The sequence below is a fragment of the Hemicordylus capensis genome, chromosome 5 (assembly GCF_027244095.1).
Source record: "Hemicordylus capensis ecotype Gifberg chromosome 5, rHemCap1.1.pri, whole genome shotgun sequence".
Taxonomy (NCBI): domain Eukaryota; kingdom Metazoa; phylum Chordata; class Lepidosauria; order Squamata; family Cordylidae; genus Hemicordylus; species Hemicordylus capensis.
In genome coordinates this window covers 88214409-88230306 of record NC_069661.1, presented here as the reverse complement: position 1 = coordinate 88230306, position 15898 = coordinate 88214409, and the positions used below count along the sequence as shown (strand labels likewise).

General features: G+C 47.0%; 1 protein-coding gene across 2 annotated transcripts in view; it reads right to left on the bottom strand.

The window, feature by feature from the left end:
* Positions 1-1872: 1872 nt before the first annotated feature.
* Positions 1873-15898, bottom strand: part of LOC128325874 (magnetosome-associated protein MamJ-like) — a 35819-nt gene continuing 21793 nt past the window's right edge. Inside the window, exons 1-5 of one of the 2 annotated variants that reach the window (XM_053251721.1) lie at positions 9281-9369; positions 8807-8830; positions 8102-8130; positions 5558-6917; positions 1873-5377 (exon numbers count right to left, since the gene is read on the bottom strand). In XM_053251721.1, coding sequence (XP_053107696.1) covers positions 5620-6504 — 885 coding nt within the window. In that variant the 5' untranslated portion in view covers positions 6505-6917; positions 8102-8130; positions 8807-8830; positions 9281-9369 and the 3' untranslated portion in view covers positions 1873-5377; positions 5558-5619. Of the gene's footprint in view, positions 5378-5557; positions 6918-8101; positions 8131-8806; positions 8831-9280; positions 9370-15898 lie in introns of those variants that run through there. The other variant, XM_053251720.1, reaches the window with a different exon arrangement.

Sequence of the window (15898 nt, the reverse complement as noted above, 5' to 3'; positions counted from 1 at the left end):
CACTCTTCCCCAACCCCACCCTACCCCAGAGGCGTATCTAGGGAAAATAGCGCCTAGGGCAAGCACTGAAATTGCGCCCTTGTCCAAACAGGAATGATGGGACTTGTAGTCAACAATATCTGGAAATCCCTGTTAAAAGGAACACTGTACCATCTAGGCATGCTTGTTGATCAAAACCTGAAAACATGAGCCATCTCTGTAAAAGACTTAGAACAACAGTCAGGAGTTATGTGAGGATTCCAAGTGTCATTTTCTCTGTCTCATATCATGCTTTTTAAAAAACAAGACTTTGTCCTAGACTAGAGGATCACCTGCCCAAATAGCCACTAGCATAATAGGGGAAGAAGAAGGTGGTGTGTGTGTGTGTGTGTGTGTGTGTGTGTGTGTGTGTGTGTGTATAAACCAGTGAATGATTCCTGCCAGCCTTTGTCTTATGATGACTGTTGGCTCATGATGGGGTATATGTGCATTCACCACACTAGTGCTTACTTTGACACCAGGAGGGAGGAGGATACATTAGTTTGCCACACTAGACAGAGGAATTTTCAACAGGAGCAGCCAGCCAAGTTCTGCCAGGGCCAAAACAAGCCCCTGCCCGACTAAGAAATCATTGTAATTTGCCCCTTCCCATCAAAAGCAGTGTGCTATTCTTTTATTATTGATTCTAAATCTCAGATATCCCAGTCATGGATGGAAAATTCAAGGTCAGTTTACAAGAGACACATTTTCTACATGGAAGTTTCTTCTCTGCAGGTGTTGTGCAGAAACCCATGTGTAGTGTACCCTGAAGTCCTGTGAGTTATTGGAGAGCAGTTCACACACAATAAAAGCACCACACATGCTTCACAGTTCTCACTCAGACCTTCTGGGTTGCAAAACAACTTGAACATAAGTGCATTTATACATGAATGAATGAATATAATATTGTTTGTTCCAGAAGTTTTTGTAATTTTCTGCCATGAAACAAGCAACAGGCCTTTTTAGATAGTAAAAAGCCAGAAATTGAAAGCCAGAAATGTTTCAATCTGTTTTAAATTAAATATTCAGAGACTTCTCAGTCTCCCCCCCCTCCATATCAAAGCCCTATGGCAAGCAGATCCCTATATACCTGGGGTGGGGGGAGGGTAACCACAAAAAGGAATTCACAGTCTACCTTGCAAAAGCTGTGTTGGATGGTCTGGGCAGAGAGTCTGCTGCAGAGAACTCCTCCATCCTGTCTCCTTCCTGGCTTGCAGGGGAATGCCAAGTTCAGGCTTCAGGGAGGCCTACACGGAGGCCTCTCTGGAAGCCCCGCCCACCTGCCAATCAGCTGAGAGGCGGGGCGAGAAGAAGAGCTCTCTGCAGTTTGCAGGCCGCTTGGATCCTAGGCCAGAGCCGGAGGGCAAGGCAAGCAGGATGGCAAGTGGCTGAGGGGCCCTGGGGCGGGGCCGGTGGGCAATGGGGTGGGGGTGGCAGGAACTGGTGTGGTGCCCCCTCCTCAGTGGCTCCTAGGGCACATGCCCTGGCTGCCCCCCCAAGTTCCACCCTCGAATGCAGGTGGTGTGCCTTTCTCTTGACAAGATGCATCCTTTCTTGCCTCGTTGCAGGCACTGTCATGGTTAGGTGTGCAGTGGCTTGTGATATCCATGTTGAGATCTGATTTGGCAATTTTGCTGAGCCACAGCAAAGGGATGTGTATTGGTTGCTAAGCAACAGCAAGGGACTTTCAGCTGCTGTTTTGTTGGCTCCCCGACCCCGGGGCCAAATATCCCATTTACTTTTGGAGTTGGCCCTGGGCTGGCATATATTGATACAGATATGAACTATTCTCTATCAGAAGAAAAGAGAGAGAGAGAGAAACTATTTGCTAAATGTGCTTTCAAAATTCAGCCATCTGGTCTTGGCAAAATAAGGAAATTCTATAAAAGTAGTTCCATTTTTATTAAGGGGCATCCAAAACAGTCATATCTCCTGGAGCTGTTTATTTCTCTTAAGTTAAAACAATTAGTAGACTAAATGTTGGTCACTCTGGCCAGGAAATTGAATCCTTTTAAGAAAATCAATGTATGACCATCCAGTTAGCATAATGTTAATAAAATGTAATAATGGTGTCAGGATTACAGAAACTCTCTCTTCACTTTTAAAAGGAAACTGACATTGAAGATTGGATGATATTCCTGAATCATTGCCAGAGTATCAAGCTTGTTGCCTAGAGCTGTCTGAATTAGGCGCACCATTTGTCTGAAACATCACCTCTTTGCATTACTGCATTCATGGGCACAGCACTCCCATGGTGATGTGTTGTTCTAGGTGCAAACACTCAGCCCAATGTATCCCATTAAGAAGGCATCTTCTGTTGATTCTAATGATTCTTCTCAGTGCATGCACAATGAGCCTCAAGAGCAAACATGTTCTTGTCCTTACACTTGACCATCTTTAAGGGCTCTTAGAGATGGTCAAGGACAGGCATTCGACCACTGAGTTGTGTAGCTAATGCAGTGGTCCCTGCATTGCTGTCTTATTTCATTGTCATATCAAATCTAACATCTGCAGTGACAAGTGCTCTCTTTCAGGCTTTCCTTCTTCTCTCTTCTCCGGCAGAAAAACAGCCTGGAGGCTAAAGGTCTAATCTCATTGCTGATCCTGCATTTGGGAGGAGGCCTGCTATGTAGGGGGCCTCTTCATTCTCTTTCCCTGAAGTATCAGCAGGGATGGATTGCCCTGGGTGGAGGTCTGATACAGAGCTCTCATGATATAAAGGTGGTCTCCTTGGGTTCTTCTGCCAGAGTACAAGCAAGGCTGGAAGGTCCTGGGAGGTGGCCTGATATGGAGGCTGCCTTTTTTGGTTCTTTCCTGTCATGCTCTACAGAAAGCCACCCCCACGGCTTTTCTTCCTGCAAAGGAAATGGAGGTGCCACCTCCTAGCTCTTCCCCCAGGGCCAAATCAGTCACTCAGTTTGACTCCGCCTGGATCTAAGCCTCCAGCTGCTGCTTTGGCTCTTGGTGGAAAATAAGAGGGCTTGAGAATAACATTTGGCCTCGAACTTGGGCCTTCCAGCTGTTGTTTGATTACTGCTCCCATTGGCCCCAGTAGTCGCAGTAGCCAATAGTCAGGGTTGATGGGAACTGTAGCCAAACAGCAGCTGGAGGGCTGGAGTTGTGCAGCCCTGCCCTAAATCAAGCTTCCTCTTCCGCATCACCATTCCATCCTCTTCCACACGGGGCAGATCCCTCTTCAGGGCCAAAATCCAGCCTCCTAGCCATACATGTTGGGGCAGACAAGCTCTGTATGAGCCTCCTGGCAAGGAACTGTCTATCTTGAGCTACATCTTGAACCTCTCAAACATCTCTTGGCCCTGAGTGGACTGGCCAAGAGAGTCTTTTCTGTAGCTGAGTTTGACCCAAAGACCTTTTTACCCAACTCTACCCAAAGAATATTCAAAGCAAGACAAAAGTATTTTCTTTAACATAAAACATTTTGTTTTTTTAAACAATAAATATGCTAGTTTTATTGCTGTTCTATCTCTACATCCTATTAAAACAAATATTTAGTTTTTAAAAAATATATACACAGCATTTTATTGCTACTTATGTAAATAGTAGCACAGTTGTCTCTTTTAATCTGCCTTCCCCTTCTTCCTCAGCAACGTCCAGCTCCCTTGGAGGAACCACGATCCCCATAGTGGCTTCCACCCTGGCCAGTCTGCTCCTTAGCCACCTCAATTGTCCCTTCAGTGCCTTGAAGCTTTATAAGCATTCCTGGCAGCTGCGGAGGTCTCTTTGGCCTTGAAGGAGAGAACACAAACAGGGTGAAGGGGCCTGTCCTCCACCATGTCAGTCCCTGCACAGACTTCTAGTCCCCTTCCATGCCCAGCACAGACTCCTCCTCTCTGTCTTGAAAACCCTCCATGGCTATGTACCCCCCCCCGGTGAACTCGCACCTCGTCAGGTTGATTTTTGCTCTTCCAGCTTCTCTGTCTTCAGGAGCCACCTGAAGGTCTCCTGCTCTCTAAAACAACTCTTTCTCTTCCCTCTCTCTGACCCTTGGGTCTGGAACAGCCACTCAGATGTGGCCCCTCGTCTCTCTCCTATCCCTCCAATGATACCTGAAAACCCACCTCCACTGTGCAGCCTTTGGCATAATGCCTCAGTTAGAGGCTGCTCCATCGGCTTGAATTGAATGCCCCTTATATTTTCCTCTCCCATTCCTCCTCTTCCTCACTTCTCTCTCCAAAGCCAAACTTTAGACTGTATGCTCCTGGTGGCAGGGAACTTTTGCCCATGTACATTGATGACACTTTAAGGAGGATTTGCAATATGCACAATTGTATATCATCCTCCTTGGTTTCCTGTTTCATCTCAGCTTAAACTCAAAAGGGCTGATATTTGTTGTCCTTTTAGCATTCATATTCTGCTCTTCCTCAAGCAGCTCAGGGAGGTTTATACATGGTTATTTTTTCCCTCACAATAACCCTAAGAGGTAAATTAGGCTGTGGGACAAGTGACTGGCTCAAAGTCACCCAGAGAGTTTCATGACTGGATGAGAATTCAAACCTGGGTCTCCCTGGTCCTAAGGAAGTACAGCTGAAATACATACACATCTTTCCCCCACTTGCCCCCACCTCAGCTTCCCTTTACTTCTGTTGTATCCCTGCCTCTGTTTTTAGACTATAAGTTTTTTCGATTGTAAAATCACAATGAGGATAGAAAAGGTAGAGGTTATGGAGTGCTGCCTCTGTGAGACTTATGGTCACGCAGCTGATGGACCTGCATCTCTACCAAACTCTGCAGAGTTTCTTTCACATTGCTGAGGTCCGGCTCCAGAGGAGGTGGGGAAGGAGGAGGAGGTGGAGAGGGATGCAGGAGGAGGGAAGTGGTGGAGGTGGAGGTTGGGATGAAGGCAACCTCAAGGGAGGCATAGGACAATGATGTATCAGACCCAGAGGGCTGGAGAAGTGCAGCAGGGCCTGCAGGAACATCTGCAAGAGAGAAGAAGAAGCAGGAGGTCAGCTGCAAAGGCTGACATCCTACCACACCCACCATCACTTGCCCTCACTGCTCACTCTGAGAAGCTGCTTGGATTACAGGCATTACAGCTTGGACACATGAAAGACAGAAAACAAAGGAACACTTCAGCAAGCACTGACAACCCACTCACAGGCCTCCCCCCTGAAACCTTAGATGCAGACTCAAATCAAGCATTTCAACATGAAATAAACAAAAGAGCCATTCTTAGCCCAGCAGCAATTTCAGGGGCATGCTGTGAACATACCTTCCCTTTCCCACCGCTGCAGCCAAACTTCACTGCGGATGAGCCTTGTCTGCGTGTGTCCGATTTGCAGGTTGATGGCCCGGAGAGAACGAGGGAACTGTTGGGAAATGCGGCGAACCCTCAGTTCTGCAACAAAGAGAACAAAAAGGAACAAATGTTGTATGTGCTGACCAGGCTGAGTGCTGGTGACTTGCAAAAAGGGAAGTCTTAGGGCTTAGTCCATCATCTGGGCTGGGTATAAAAACTGCAGCTGATCTTTGTGCTGGGTGTATATGCAAAAGGTTTCTGAGGTGTTGCAATACTTACACTGCTGGACATAGTCATGCTGTAACCCTTTGAGGAGTTCTACTTCTTGCTGAAGATAATTATCAGCAATGGAAGGCTCTAGTAAGGGCTCTGACACAGAAGCTGCTTCCTTTGGAGTGTCTGTGAGGATGGAATGAGCTGTCATTGGAGATGTGAGTTGCTGGAAAGGGTTCTGGCACGGAGAGTTCCTCAATGAGCACTTCGCCCAGGATGTGGTTGGTGATGTGAGGTGCTGGAAGAGGTTCTGGTATGGAGGGTTCCTCAGTGAACTCTTCCTCCAGGATGTCATTGGTCATGCAAGGTGCTGAAAGAGGTTCTGGCATGAAGGGTTCCTCAGTGAGCTCTTCCCCCAGGATGTTGTTGGTGATACAAGGTGGTGGAAGAGGTTCTGGCATGGAGGGTTCCTCAGTGAGCTCTTCCCCCAGGATGTCATTGGTCATCATGCGAGGTGCTGGAAGTGGTTCTGGCATGGAGGGTTCCTCAGTGAGCGCTTGCCCCAGGATCTCATTGGTGATGTGAGTTGCTGGAAGTGGTTCTGGCATGGAGGGTTCCTCAATGAGCGCTTTCCCCAGGATGTCATTGGTGATGCGAGGTACTGGAAGGGGTTCTGGCACAGAGGGTTCCTCTGTGAGCTCTTCCCCCAGGATGTCGTTGGTGATGTGAGGTGCTGTAAGAGGTTCTGGCATGGAGGGTTCCTCAGTGAACTCTTCCTCCAGGATGTCATTGGTTATGCCAGGTGCTGGAAAAGGTTCTGGCACGGAGGGTTCCTCAGTGAGCTCTTCCTCCAGGATGTCGTTGGTGATGTGAGATGCTGGAAGGGGTTCCGGCATGGAGGGTTCCTCAATGAGCGCTTCCCCCAGTAGGTTGTTGGTGATGTGAGGTGCTGGAAGGGGTTCTGGCATAGAGGGTTCCTCAATGAGCGCTTCCCCCAGGATGTCATTGGTCATGCGAGGTGCTGGAAGGGGTTATGTCACGGAGGGTTCCTCAGTGAGCTCTTCGCCAAGGATGTCGTTGGTGATACGAGGTGCTGGAAGAGGTTCTGGCATGGAGAGTTCCTCAGTGAGCACTTCCTCCAGGATGTTGTCAGTGATGCGAGGTGCTGGAAGTGGTTCCGGCATGCAGGGTTCCTCAGTGAGCACTTCCCCCAGGATGTCATCGGTGATGTGAGTTTATGGAAGGGTTTCTAGCACGGAGAGTTCTTCAGTGACCACTTCCCCCAGGATGTTGTTGGTGATGTGAGGTGCTGGAAGGGGTTCTGGCATGGAGGGTTCCTCAATGAACTCTTTCCCCAGAGTGTCCCCCAAAACTTTGGGGAGTCCCCAATAAAATGGTGCAACATGGGTTGTGTTTCTGGGATGACCTGAAAGAGGGGAAATAATGCAGGAATCAGGAAATGATCGTGGCTTGTAGGCCTGATAGAAATGGCCTCCCTTTTCTGCCTAGGTTAGTCAGCTGGGAAGTAGCCTGGGATTGTGGGTGAGGTGGGCCACCCAAGGAAACAAGCAAGGAATGAAGAGGAGTACATTGCATAGCACTGACTGGCAAGACAGCCCTCACCAAGTACACTTGAGAAAGGAGTGCAATGGCCAGGTTCTGTCTGCTGTACATACAAGTGCAGCTGCCTTCTACCAAGTCATACTCTTGGCTCTCTTTGCCCTACTCTGGCTGGCAGCCGCTCTTGGGCAGAGGCCTTTTCCTAGCTAGCTAAGATCCTTTAACAGAAGATGATGAAGTCTCAACAGGAGACCTTGTGCATGCAAAGCAATTGTTCCACTACTGGGCTATGGGCTCTCTCTTCTGTGTGAGGAAAGAAGCTTCTCCTTTGAGCAGAATAGGAGCTGATAGTTGACATGGACAATCTCTGGCTCACGAACCAACCCCCAGTTACAGCCTCTTGGCCTAGTGGGGTGGGGGGTCTTGAAAATCTGCCTGGATGCCATAAGCAGGAAGCATAGCTGTGATCTCAGGAATGCGGGCCTGGCTCCTAGAGGTAGAAAACTGTGGTTGGAGAAAGAAAGAGTTTCTTTGGACCAAGCTCAGAGCACATTGGCCAGGAAATGTTGCCCGTTTTTTCAGGTGATCTTCCAATTCCATCTTGACCCATGTAATTGTCAAAAAATGAGATACTTTGGAAATAATTAGCTTCCTCTTCTTGAAGGCAGGGAGAAAAAGACCCAGAGGATGTTTTGGGGCTGGGTGTGGGCAAAGGGTTCTCGCTGGACTTTTTCAAAAGTGCACAACCTCTAAAGGAGAATGACCAAACCTACCTGCCTGCTGCCACAGCCCTTTCCCCATCTCCTCCTCGAATGGAGGCTAGCTAGATGTGACTCACAGAGCCCCCCCCCCCCCCGTCTCCTCTAACACTTTCGGCTGCATCTACAGCAAAGGATAGAGGTGGCTGAACCTGCCCTCCTGCTATTCATCCATCAGATGGATGTCTGCCCATCTCTCTCCATTGTCTAAGAGAAACAGTTCTCCAAGGAGGCTTTCCCTGGGGGGCTGGGGAGCCCTGAGGAGAAGCAGGCACTCTAATCATCCACTTACCTGTCAGTGCCCCCTCTTCATCTTCATCCCTGCAGAGATAAGGAGAAATATTCTTAGTAGTAAATCACAGGAAAGAGAGGGTCTCCTCCCCCAGTAATACTTGGGGTATTACTAGTATTACTAGGGGTATTACTAGTATGTGCCCTCCCTCTAATTTTAATTCACATGCAGCCAAGTATGTCCTCTCCCCAATCCTTCTAGCTGGCCCTGCTAATTTTGAATGATTCCATAGTTGGGAGCAGTGAATGTAATTGCTGTTGAATATCACTCACTGCATTTTGCTTAGAGTATTTTTCATTAAGGATTGACTGGTTGTGGCGGGGCGGGGGGTGGGCCTGCTCTCATAGTTCACAGCCATGAGGCCAGTGTTCCCACCCCTCTCCAGTGTAATTTCCCCACTTTTTAAAAAGTCCCCTCCACAAAGGGACACATACATGCTGTTTTGTGTTTTAAATAGGAGGGAGGCAGCCTGCCAAAGGTATCAAGGGGACAGTTGATGAAACTGGCATTTGATTCAGCAGCCAATTACTGGCATTCTGAACATGGAAAGGAGATGAGCTCACCTTGATGAGGCAATATATGCCACACCTGGGTTTGGGCTATGTCTGAACACCTCCCCCTCATTACCCCCCCCATCCCTTCAGCTGGCCACACCAGAGCCAAAAACATTAAGAGGAGTTAAGGGTAGAGAGGAGAGCAACTCACTTTGGTTCTGCCTCTGGGTGAGACCTATGGGAACATGAAAGCAGAAAAGGTTAGGCATGTTCTTGGAAATAACATGGGGGTGCTGGGGGGCAGCTTTTGAAGTCAGCTTCAACTGGTGGGCAGGATTTCCCCACAACCCCCCAAGTGGGCCCACAGGAGCCAGCCAGTAGCTCCTGGGTGATACAGCTTCACTGGTCTAGGACCTCCAAGCTTAAGAAACACAGTGGAAATCAGCCAAGCAGGTGACCTTCGAGGGCCGCCTGCATTTCAAGGAGAAGCTGTGTGGTGTGAATAGTGGTGGTGAACTTGTGACCACTGAAGTTCCCACAGGGAGCACAAACACGTGTGAACACAGCAGGCTGGGCTTCAGTTCTCTACCCAGACAGGCTAAAACAACGGAAGGGCATCTTTTAAAACCAGGTCCACGCGTGTGCGCCATTAGATTTTGCTTCACCCACCATGCCAGAGACTTACCTGCAGGCCACACATGACCAACAGCCACCCATCTTGACAACTAAGCTGATAAGCTGCTAATAAACTGACAGCCGAAGACAGCCAATTTATCAAAGATGCTTCAGCTAATCTAAAATGCTGCCAAGTGAGCCTGCTGCAGAATCTTTGCAGGTTTCCAAGGGGAACCATGATGGCAGAATTCTGTGGCTGACTGTGAAGTCACAAGTTACTGTTACTGGTCATGCTGGCTCTGGTTTGAATCCAAACACTGTCTTGGGGGTGCAGCTCAAAGTGTCAGAGCACCAGGGGCGAGTCATCCCAGTCCTGCCCTCCCTGCTCCCCACATGTCACTTTCTATTCATTTGACTTTCCCCTTCTGTTAACAAATTCTGAAGGAAGGGGATGCTTGTGGATAGGGGTGGGCTGCAGCTGCCGCTTGTACAGTTGGACACAAAGTTTATAATAAGCCTTGCATGAGTCCTCTGTAACATGTAAGAGGGCAAAGGCAACAGCCACATCCATTGCATGTCCCCAGCTAATTTCCCACCTAATCACTTAGATTAGATTTCCACCTAATCACTTGCTGAAGTCCTTTAGCTAGGAAATTCCTCTAAATCACATTCAGCACTGAGGCCTGTCTCTGTTCAGAATACACAAAAAGAAAACCAACTAACTTGTGGAACTCACCACCTCTAGATGCGGTGATGACCACTGGCTTAGATGGGCTTGAAAGGGGGTTAGAAACATTCATGGAGGAGGAGAGATCCCTCTGTGGCTATTAGTCATGATGGCTATAGAGAACCTCCAGGTGCACAGGCAGAATCCCAGATGCTGGGGACATGCAGTGGGTGCGGCTGTTGCCTTTGTATCCTTACATGTTACAGAGGAAGCATGCAGGTTTATTATAAACTTTGTGTCCAACTGCACAAGCAGCGGCTGCAGCCCACCCCTACCCACAAGCATCCCCTTCCTTCAGAATTTGCTTACAGTAGGAAAAAGGCGAATGAATCGAAAGTGACCGAGAGGGATGGAGGGGAAATAAGAAGGACAAAGAAAGAGGGGAAGCACAAAAAAGGAAGATGGCCCACAAAGAATGAGAGGGCGCAACAGAAGGCTGTAATGTACTTTTAGTATAAGGTTATGACAACGGAAAGCAAACAATTATCCCCGCCCCCTCTGTTTCTTCTTAGGAAACAACCCACATCCTTATTAAACTCAATAGGCCCAGCTGTACAAAACCTTAGTTTCTGCTGCATATAGTTTGATGTACTGCACATTAAAATGAACATTGGACAAAGGGACCTCCTCTCTGTCCTCTCAAAAGACCCTCCATGGTAGCTCATGGCCCCACAGGGGATGGATGAATCCCGCTAAAGATGCTACTCTTACATTTTTAGGCATTCTAGCGATTGCCTCCTTACAGCTATTATTTCTGCCACTATAGTTAAACCATATGTTGTTGTTGGAAGTGCTTTTGCTTAATGTTTTGTTGACATTCTGTCAGCTAGTATGTATCCCTCACTTCCTGCCCCTCTGGCTGCTGCCGCCACCAACAGCACTGCAATTACTCCCCAGTATATTATTTTATCAGGAAGCAAAAAGGTGTCACATAGAAATACGGAAGCACTCAGTTGCTGTAGAAAGTCACTTTGCTCAGAGTGTTTTTTGCTCAGAATGTTTTTCCTTGAGGATTGACTGGTTGGTATGGTGGGAGGGGGCAGAGGTACTCTTACCCCCGGACATTGGGGCCCTGGTCCATGGCCTCCAGGGGCAGACTCCAAATGGTCAGGGGGGCCCCCCTCCTGCAACCACCTGTGCCCGCCTCACCACACCGTACGTCCGGTGTTTTTGTTTTGTATAATTTAAGCGAGGAGTGGCAGCTGGGGAGTGAGCTTAGCAAGACTTGCCTACCTGCTCCCCCAGTGTTGTCCGAAGTGACCGCTGGGCTTGTCTATTCAGCCCAGTGGCTCTTGATAACTGCGAGGCGCTCCAGCGCGTGGCATCATGGGCTTGTGGCAATCTATTTTAACTGCACCGGTGCGCTGTAGCGCCTCGCAGTAAACAAGAGCCTCTGGGCCGAATGGACAGGCCGAGTGGTCACTCCAGTCACCACCATGGGGGTGGGGGGTGGGAGGCAATTCCTTTTCAGCTCCCCCCCCCGACCTACCCCTCAGCCACACACATGCCATGGTGGCTTGAATTATGCAAAAACAAAAAACAGAGGCATGGCATGATGGGCGCAGGGTGGCTGCTGGAGGCACCCCAATTGCCTAGGTGCATCCCTGGCACAGGGGAGGGTGGACCTGCTCTCATAGTTTACAGTCATGAGGCCAACTTTCCCACCCCTCTCCACAGAAGTTTTTCAACTTTTTAAAGAGTTCCCCCCACAAAAATAAATAAAAAAATAAAGGACATGTTTCAGGTGAAAGAATGGCAACAAAAAGAAGAAGGAACTAGGTGAGTCCAATAGAAACTCTATATTGCACCACAAGAACCCACCCACACAAAACCTTTGCTGTATGCAATATTAAACAAATCTGTAAAAAGACATTAAGGGGACACATTCAACTGCAACCTAATATTGTAAGGATTTTTCTCAAAACATACCAAAGGATGAAAGTTGCTGGATATTTAATATATACTGTTTTAGAATTACCCACATATATACTCAAATCAATACATAAATCCTTAAAATCATCAAAATTCACATATACATACACATTAAAATAACCAATAATACCCATTATGTTAATATTTCATATGGGCTAATACATAAAATCTAAAAGCACCCAACTATTCTTTCAATAATCCCTTCGTTTTATAGCTTCATGAGTTCCAAACTTCCAAAAGGTGCACAAATGCAAAGAAGGGGTAACAAAACTCTATATGGACTTCTTGTACCACATGTGCTGATGTTTTAAAATCCACATCCATAAGTAGCTTCCTCTGTCTCAAAAAGGTGATAAAACCAGCTCCACATTCTACAATGCATGTGTAAGCACTCCTTTCTGTACTGAGCTGAAAATGCCATCAGATAAATTCTGATTTTATTTATATCTATAGCCCTATTCAGATGTTCGATTATGTTCAGATGTTACAGATGCTACACATGTACACATTTTTCTGTGAATGCTTGTACATGGATTCATTTAAAAGGTGGACCTGAGTACAGGCCCCTCAAACACAGGCTACAGATATGAAGTGTACCATTGTTTGTGCATTGAACGTAACTTGTGAATAGGGCTTATTTGTACACATAATATGCCTTCAAGGACACTGATTCCAAGTATGCTTACATGGCAGTCCAAGGAGCACACTTCAATTTCCTTAAAAGGAAACAGCACAAGCATTTTTTTGCTATTTTTGTAATATCTTTTATTGACCGACCAATCAATCAAACTATATCAGGGGCTATCAATGGCCAGTTATGGAGAAGATGGCATGATTCTGTCATGAATACAATGTAGCAACACATGTATTTTGCCATAGGAATGTTTACAAAATATATAATGCATAAAGGTGGCATAAAGACACTGGTTGATACCAGTGCTGACAAGGCACATGTGAATCCATGTCAGCATCCAGACTGCTGCTGCTCCATTGCACTCGTGGGTCTGAGACTGTCCAATGACAGTCAAAATGAACATTTTGACTTCCCCTTCCCTCTGAAGCTCATTGTGTGTCCCAAAAAGATGTCCCTAAGGGTTTCACAGCCCTTTGGAACATATTTTTCTGATGCACAAGGGGCTTCATAAGGTAAGGGTGATTGTCAAATACTGTTGCTTCCCCCATGCACAAAATGACACAGTGGTACTCTGGATCTTCAAATTTCAACAAATATTTATATACCATTTTTTAACAAAAGTGTTCAAAGTGGTTTGCATAGAGAAATAACAAACAAACAAACAAACAAGATGGATCCCTGTCCCCAAAGGTCTCACAATCTAAAAAGAAATATAAGATAGACACCAGCAACAGTCACTGGAGGTACTGTGCTGGGGGTGGATAGGGCCAGTTGCTCTCCCCCTGCTAAATAAAGAGAATCACCATGTTTAAAAAGTGCCTCTTTGCCTAACTAGGCAGAGTTAATCCTGGCACTGCTGCATGAGCACAGTGCTAGTCAGGATGTCAGCCCCTGTTAAGAAACTTATCAGGTATGTGTGTGTGTTTGAATAAAAATCCAAAAACCTTCAACCTGAATACATTATTTTAAGCAAATGCACAGGAGAAATATGCAGGAGAAAGCCCACTGGCTAAGGAGAAAGCCCACCAGCTGCGGCTTTCTCCACATCTGAGCAGCTGTTTGGGTCCAATCTGACCCTTGTGATCTTTTGTAAGAAGTAACTGTCCTCACATTCCTTGAAAAGCTTGCAATATGCCCGAGGAAAGAAGAGGAGGTTGCTGGCAACCTGGGTGCTGTTGGGAATTCTCTCTGGTAAGAGAATCCCTTTTTCATTATAGCAGAGTGCACAGAGGCACAACACAGCGGAATTTGGTTAGGCATGCGTTTATGCTGAGAGTTGGAGCCAGTTCATACCGGTAGTTACAAATCAATATATATGGCATTTATTAAAGAACTCCATTCTAGATAGGAAAGTGAGGAGTTAGGATCTCTAATCTAGCTAGCTAGCTGGATGCAGATGGATTCTGCATCTCTGCACACATGGTGCAGGGGAGAGGAGCTTGCATGTTGCAAGGTAGAAGGAACAGGAAGAGAAGGGAAGGAGGAAGTGCAAAACAGGAAGGAAGGAAGTTAGTCCCTAAGAGTAGCAATCTACATTCCAAAGGGATAGTGTCAGAGCAGTAGAGAAGGGATGACCAATGTCTTGACCCTCTAGCCCTCTGACTCACTAGTCTGCCCTCCTATGTCACTGAGACAAGAGACAGCGCAAAGTCCTTCACTTCCAACAGGTGCCACAGGTAAGCATGATGATCACCAGTCATGATGTTTATGGCACTGTCCCCCTCCAGACAAACAGTGCTGCAAGCATGGTTGTTGCGTGCAGGGAGGATGAGTGACAGCAGGGGGCAGAACATCCTCCCTGCTTCCCCACTCATGAGCAGTGCTCAGTTATGATTCATAAAGTCTGAAGAGGGCTAGTGACAGCTGCTTTTGTTGGAGTTGCAGCTCCAGTTGCATCGTCTGTTTGCACCTTCTGTCCTAGTTCCCACTAGCAGCATTAGGAATACAGATAGTAAGCAGGGGTCTCACTCTTTGTCTCCCGCCCCCATTGCTGGCATCTCTTTGCTCTGCCTTCTGATTGGTACACCCAATTGGTATTGGTATTACCCCCCCGCGCCCGTGTGTCAGGTGGAGTCAGAAAGGGAAAGGAGGAGGAGAAAATGGAGTTGTTGCTGAATAAACTCTACGTTAAATCTATATAAGATGACTTTGTGTTTGTGAGGGAAGCAGCTATAACAATTGCCAATGAGATTTTGAACCAGCTAAGAGTGTGAGCCTGCAAAGCTTGTGAATGTTCCTGCAACTTTGTTTCATTGCATTACTGGGCCTGCACTGCTTTCTGCTGTTACTGCTGCTGATTGTTTCTCTAGCTTCCTGTCCTGCACAATCCCTGAAGGTACTTTTCCCTTATCAATCCTAGACTCCGTTGTTCCCTGGATGCCCACCATAGCCTACCCCACCCTGAGAAGCTTTTGAAGAATTTTCCACCTGACATAGACATAGTCCTGACATAGCGACAGAAACATAATGATGCATAGGATCTATCATACAGCTTCTGCATATGCCTGTGGCATAAGGCATCACAAAGTTGAGCTAATCATGCAACAATCATTATAGTCCAGAGTCCTACATCAAGCAGAGAGTCTTTGAACCTCCAGTCCCACACCATGACACTATTGTCTAGAGTCCATGTTTTTCAGTCTTGCCTTTGAAATACCTTGCGATTTTGGCTACAATTTGCTCTGTAGATATTTTATTCCATTTTGAGACTTTTCACTCCACAATATGTAGATAATAATGTTGTATACAGACCACTCACCCTCATGCTTCAAAGGGCTGGAAAGGAGTTAGGCTCTGACCAACCTCCCCACGGATGATCAACAAATGCCCAGAACTTCACCAATTGTGTGCCCACACACTCTTTGGGGTGGCAGAGTGCTGATGGGAGGAAGAAAGCTCATGCTGGGTCCTCCATGGAACCAGAATGCAGCACACAAGCAGCAGAGCGGAAAATCTTAGTATTGCAGCTGCTCCGCTCTGGATGGTCAATCTTTCTGCTCTGCATGGCCAAAAAGGGCAGTGGGCCAGTAGGGAGCCCAGCTATTTGGGGGCAATCATGCACACAATCACCTACCAAGGTAGAACAAACCATAGGTTAATTTTACCTTGGTAAAGCCCTGGGTAGAAGAGCTAGGCTACCCAGGACTGCAGTAGCTGGGGCCGCAGGGCTCCTGGTGCTCCAGATGACATGGGACGCCTGGGGTAACTCAAGCAGCTTGTGTCATGTAAAAAAGTTCATTGTATTATATTTTGAGGCTTTTTATTCCACCATATGTTCTACTGGTGAGATTTATATTGAATTTTCCATTAAAGGGAAGTCACAATGTTAGGAGAACTTCTAACACACTCTCAATTTGTGGTTTGAATTTCTACCTTTTGATAAGTGTAGGTGGTAA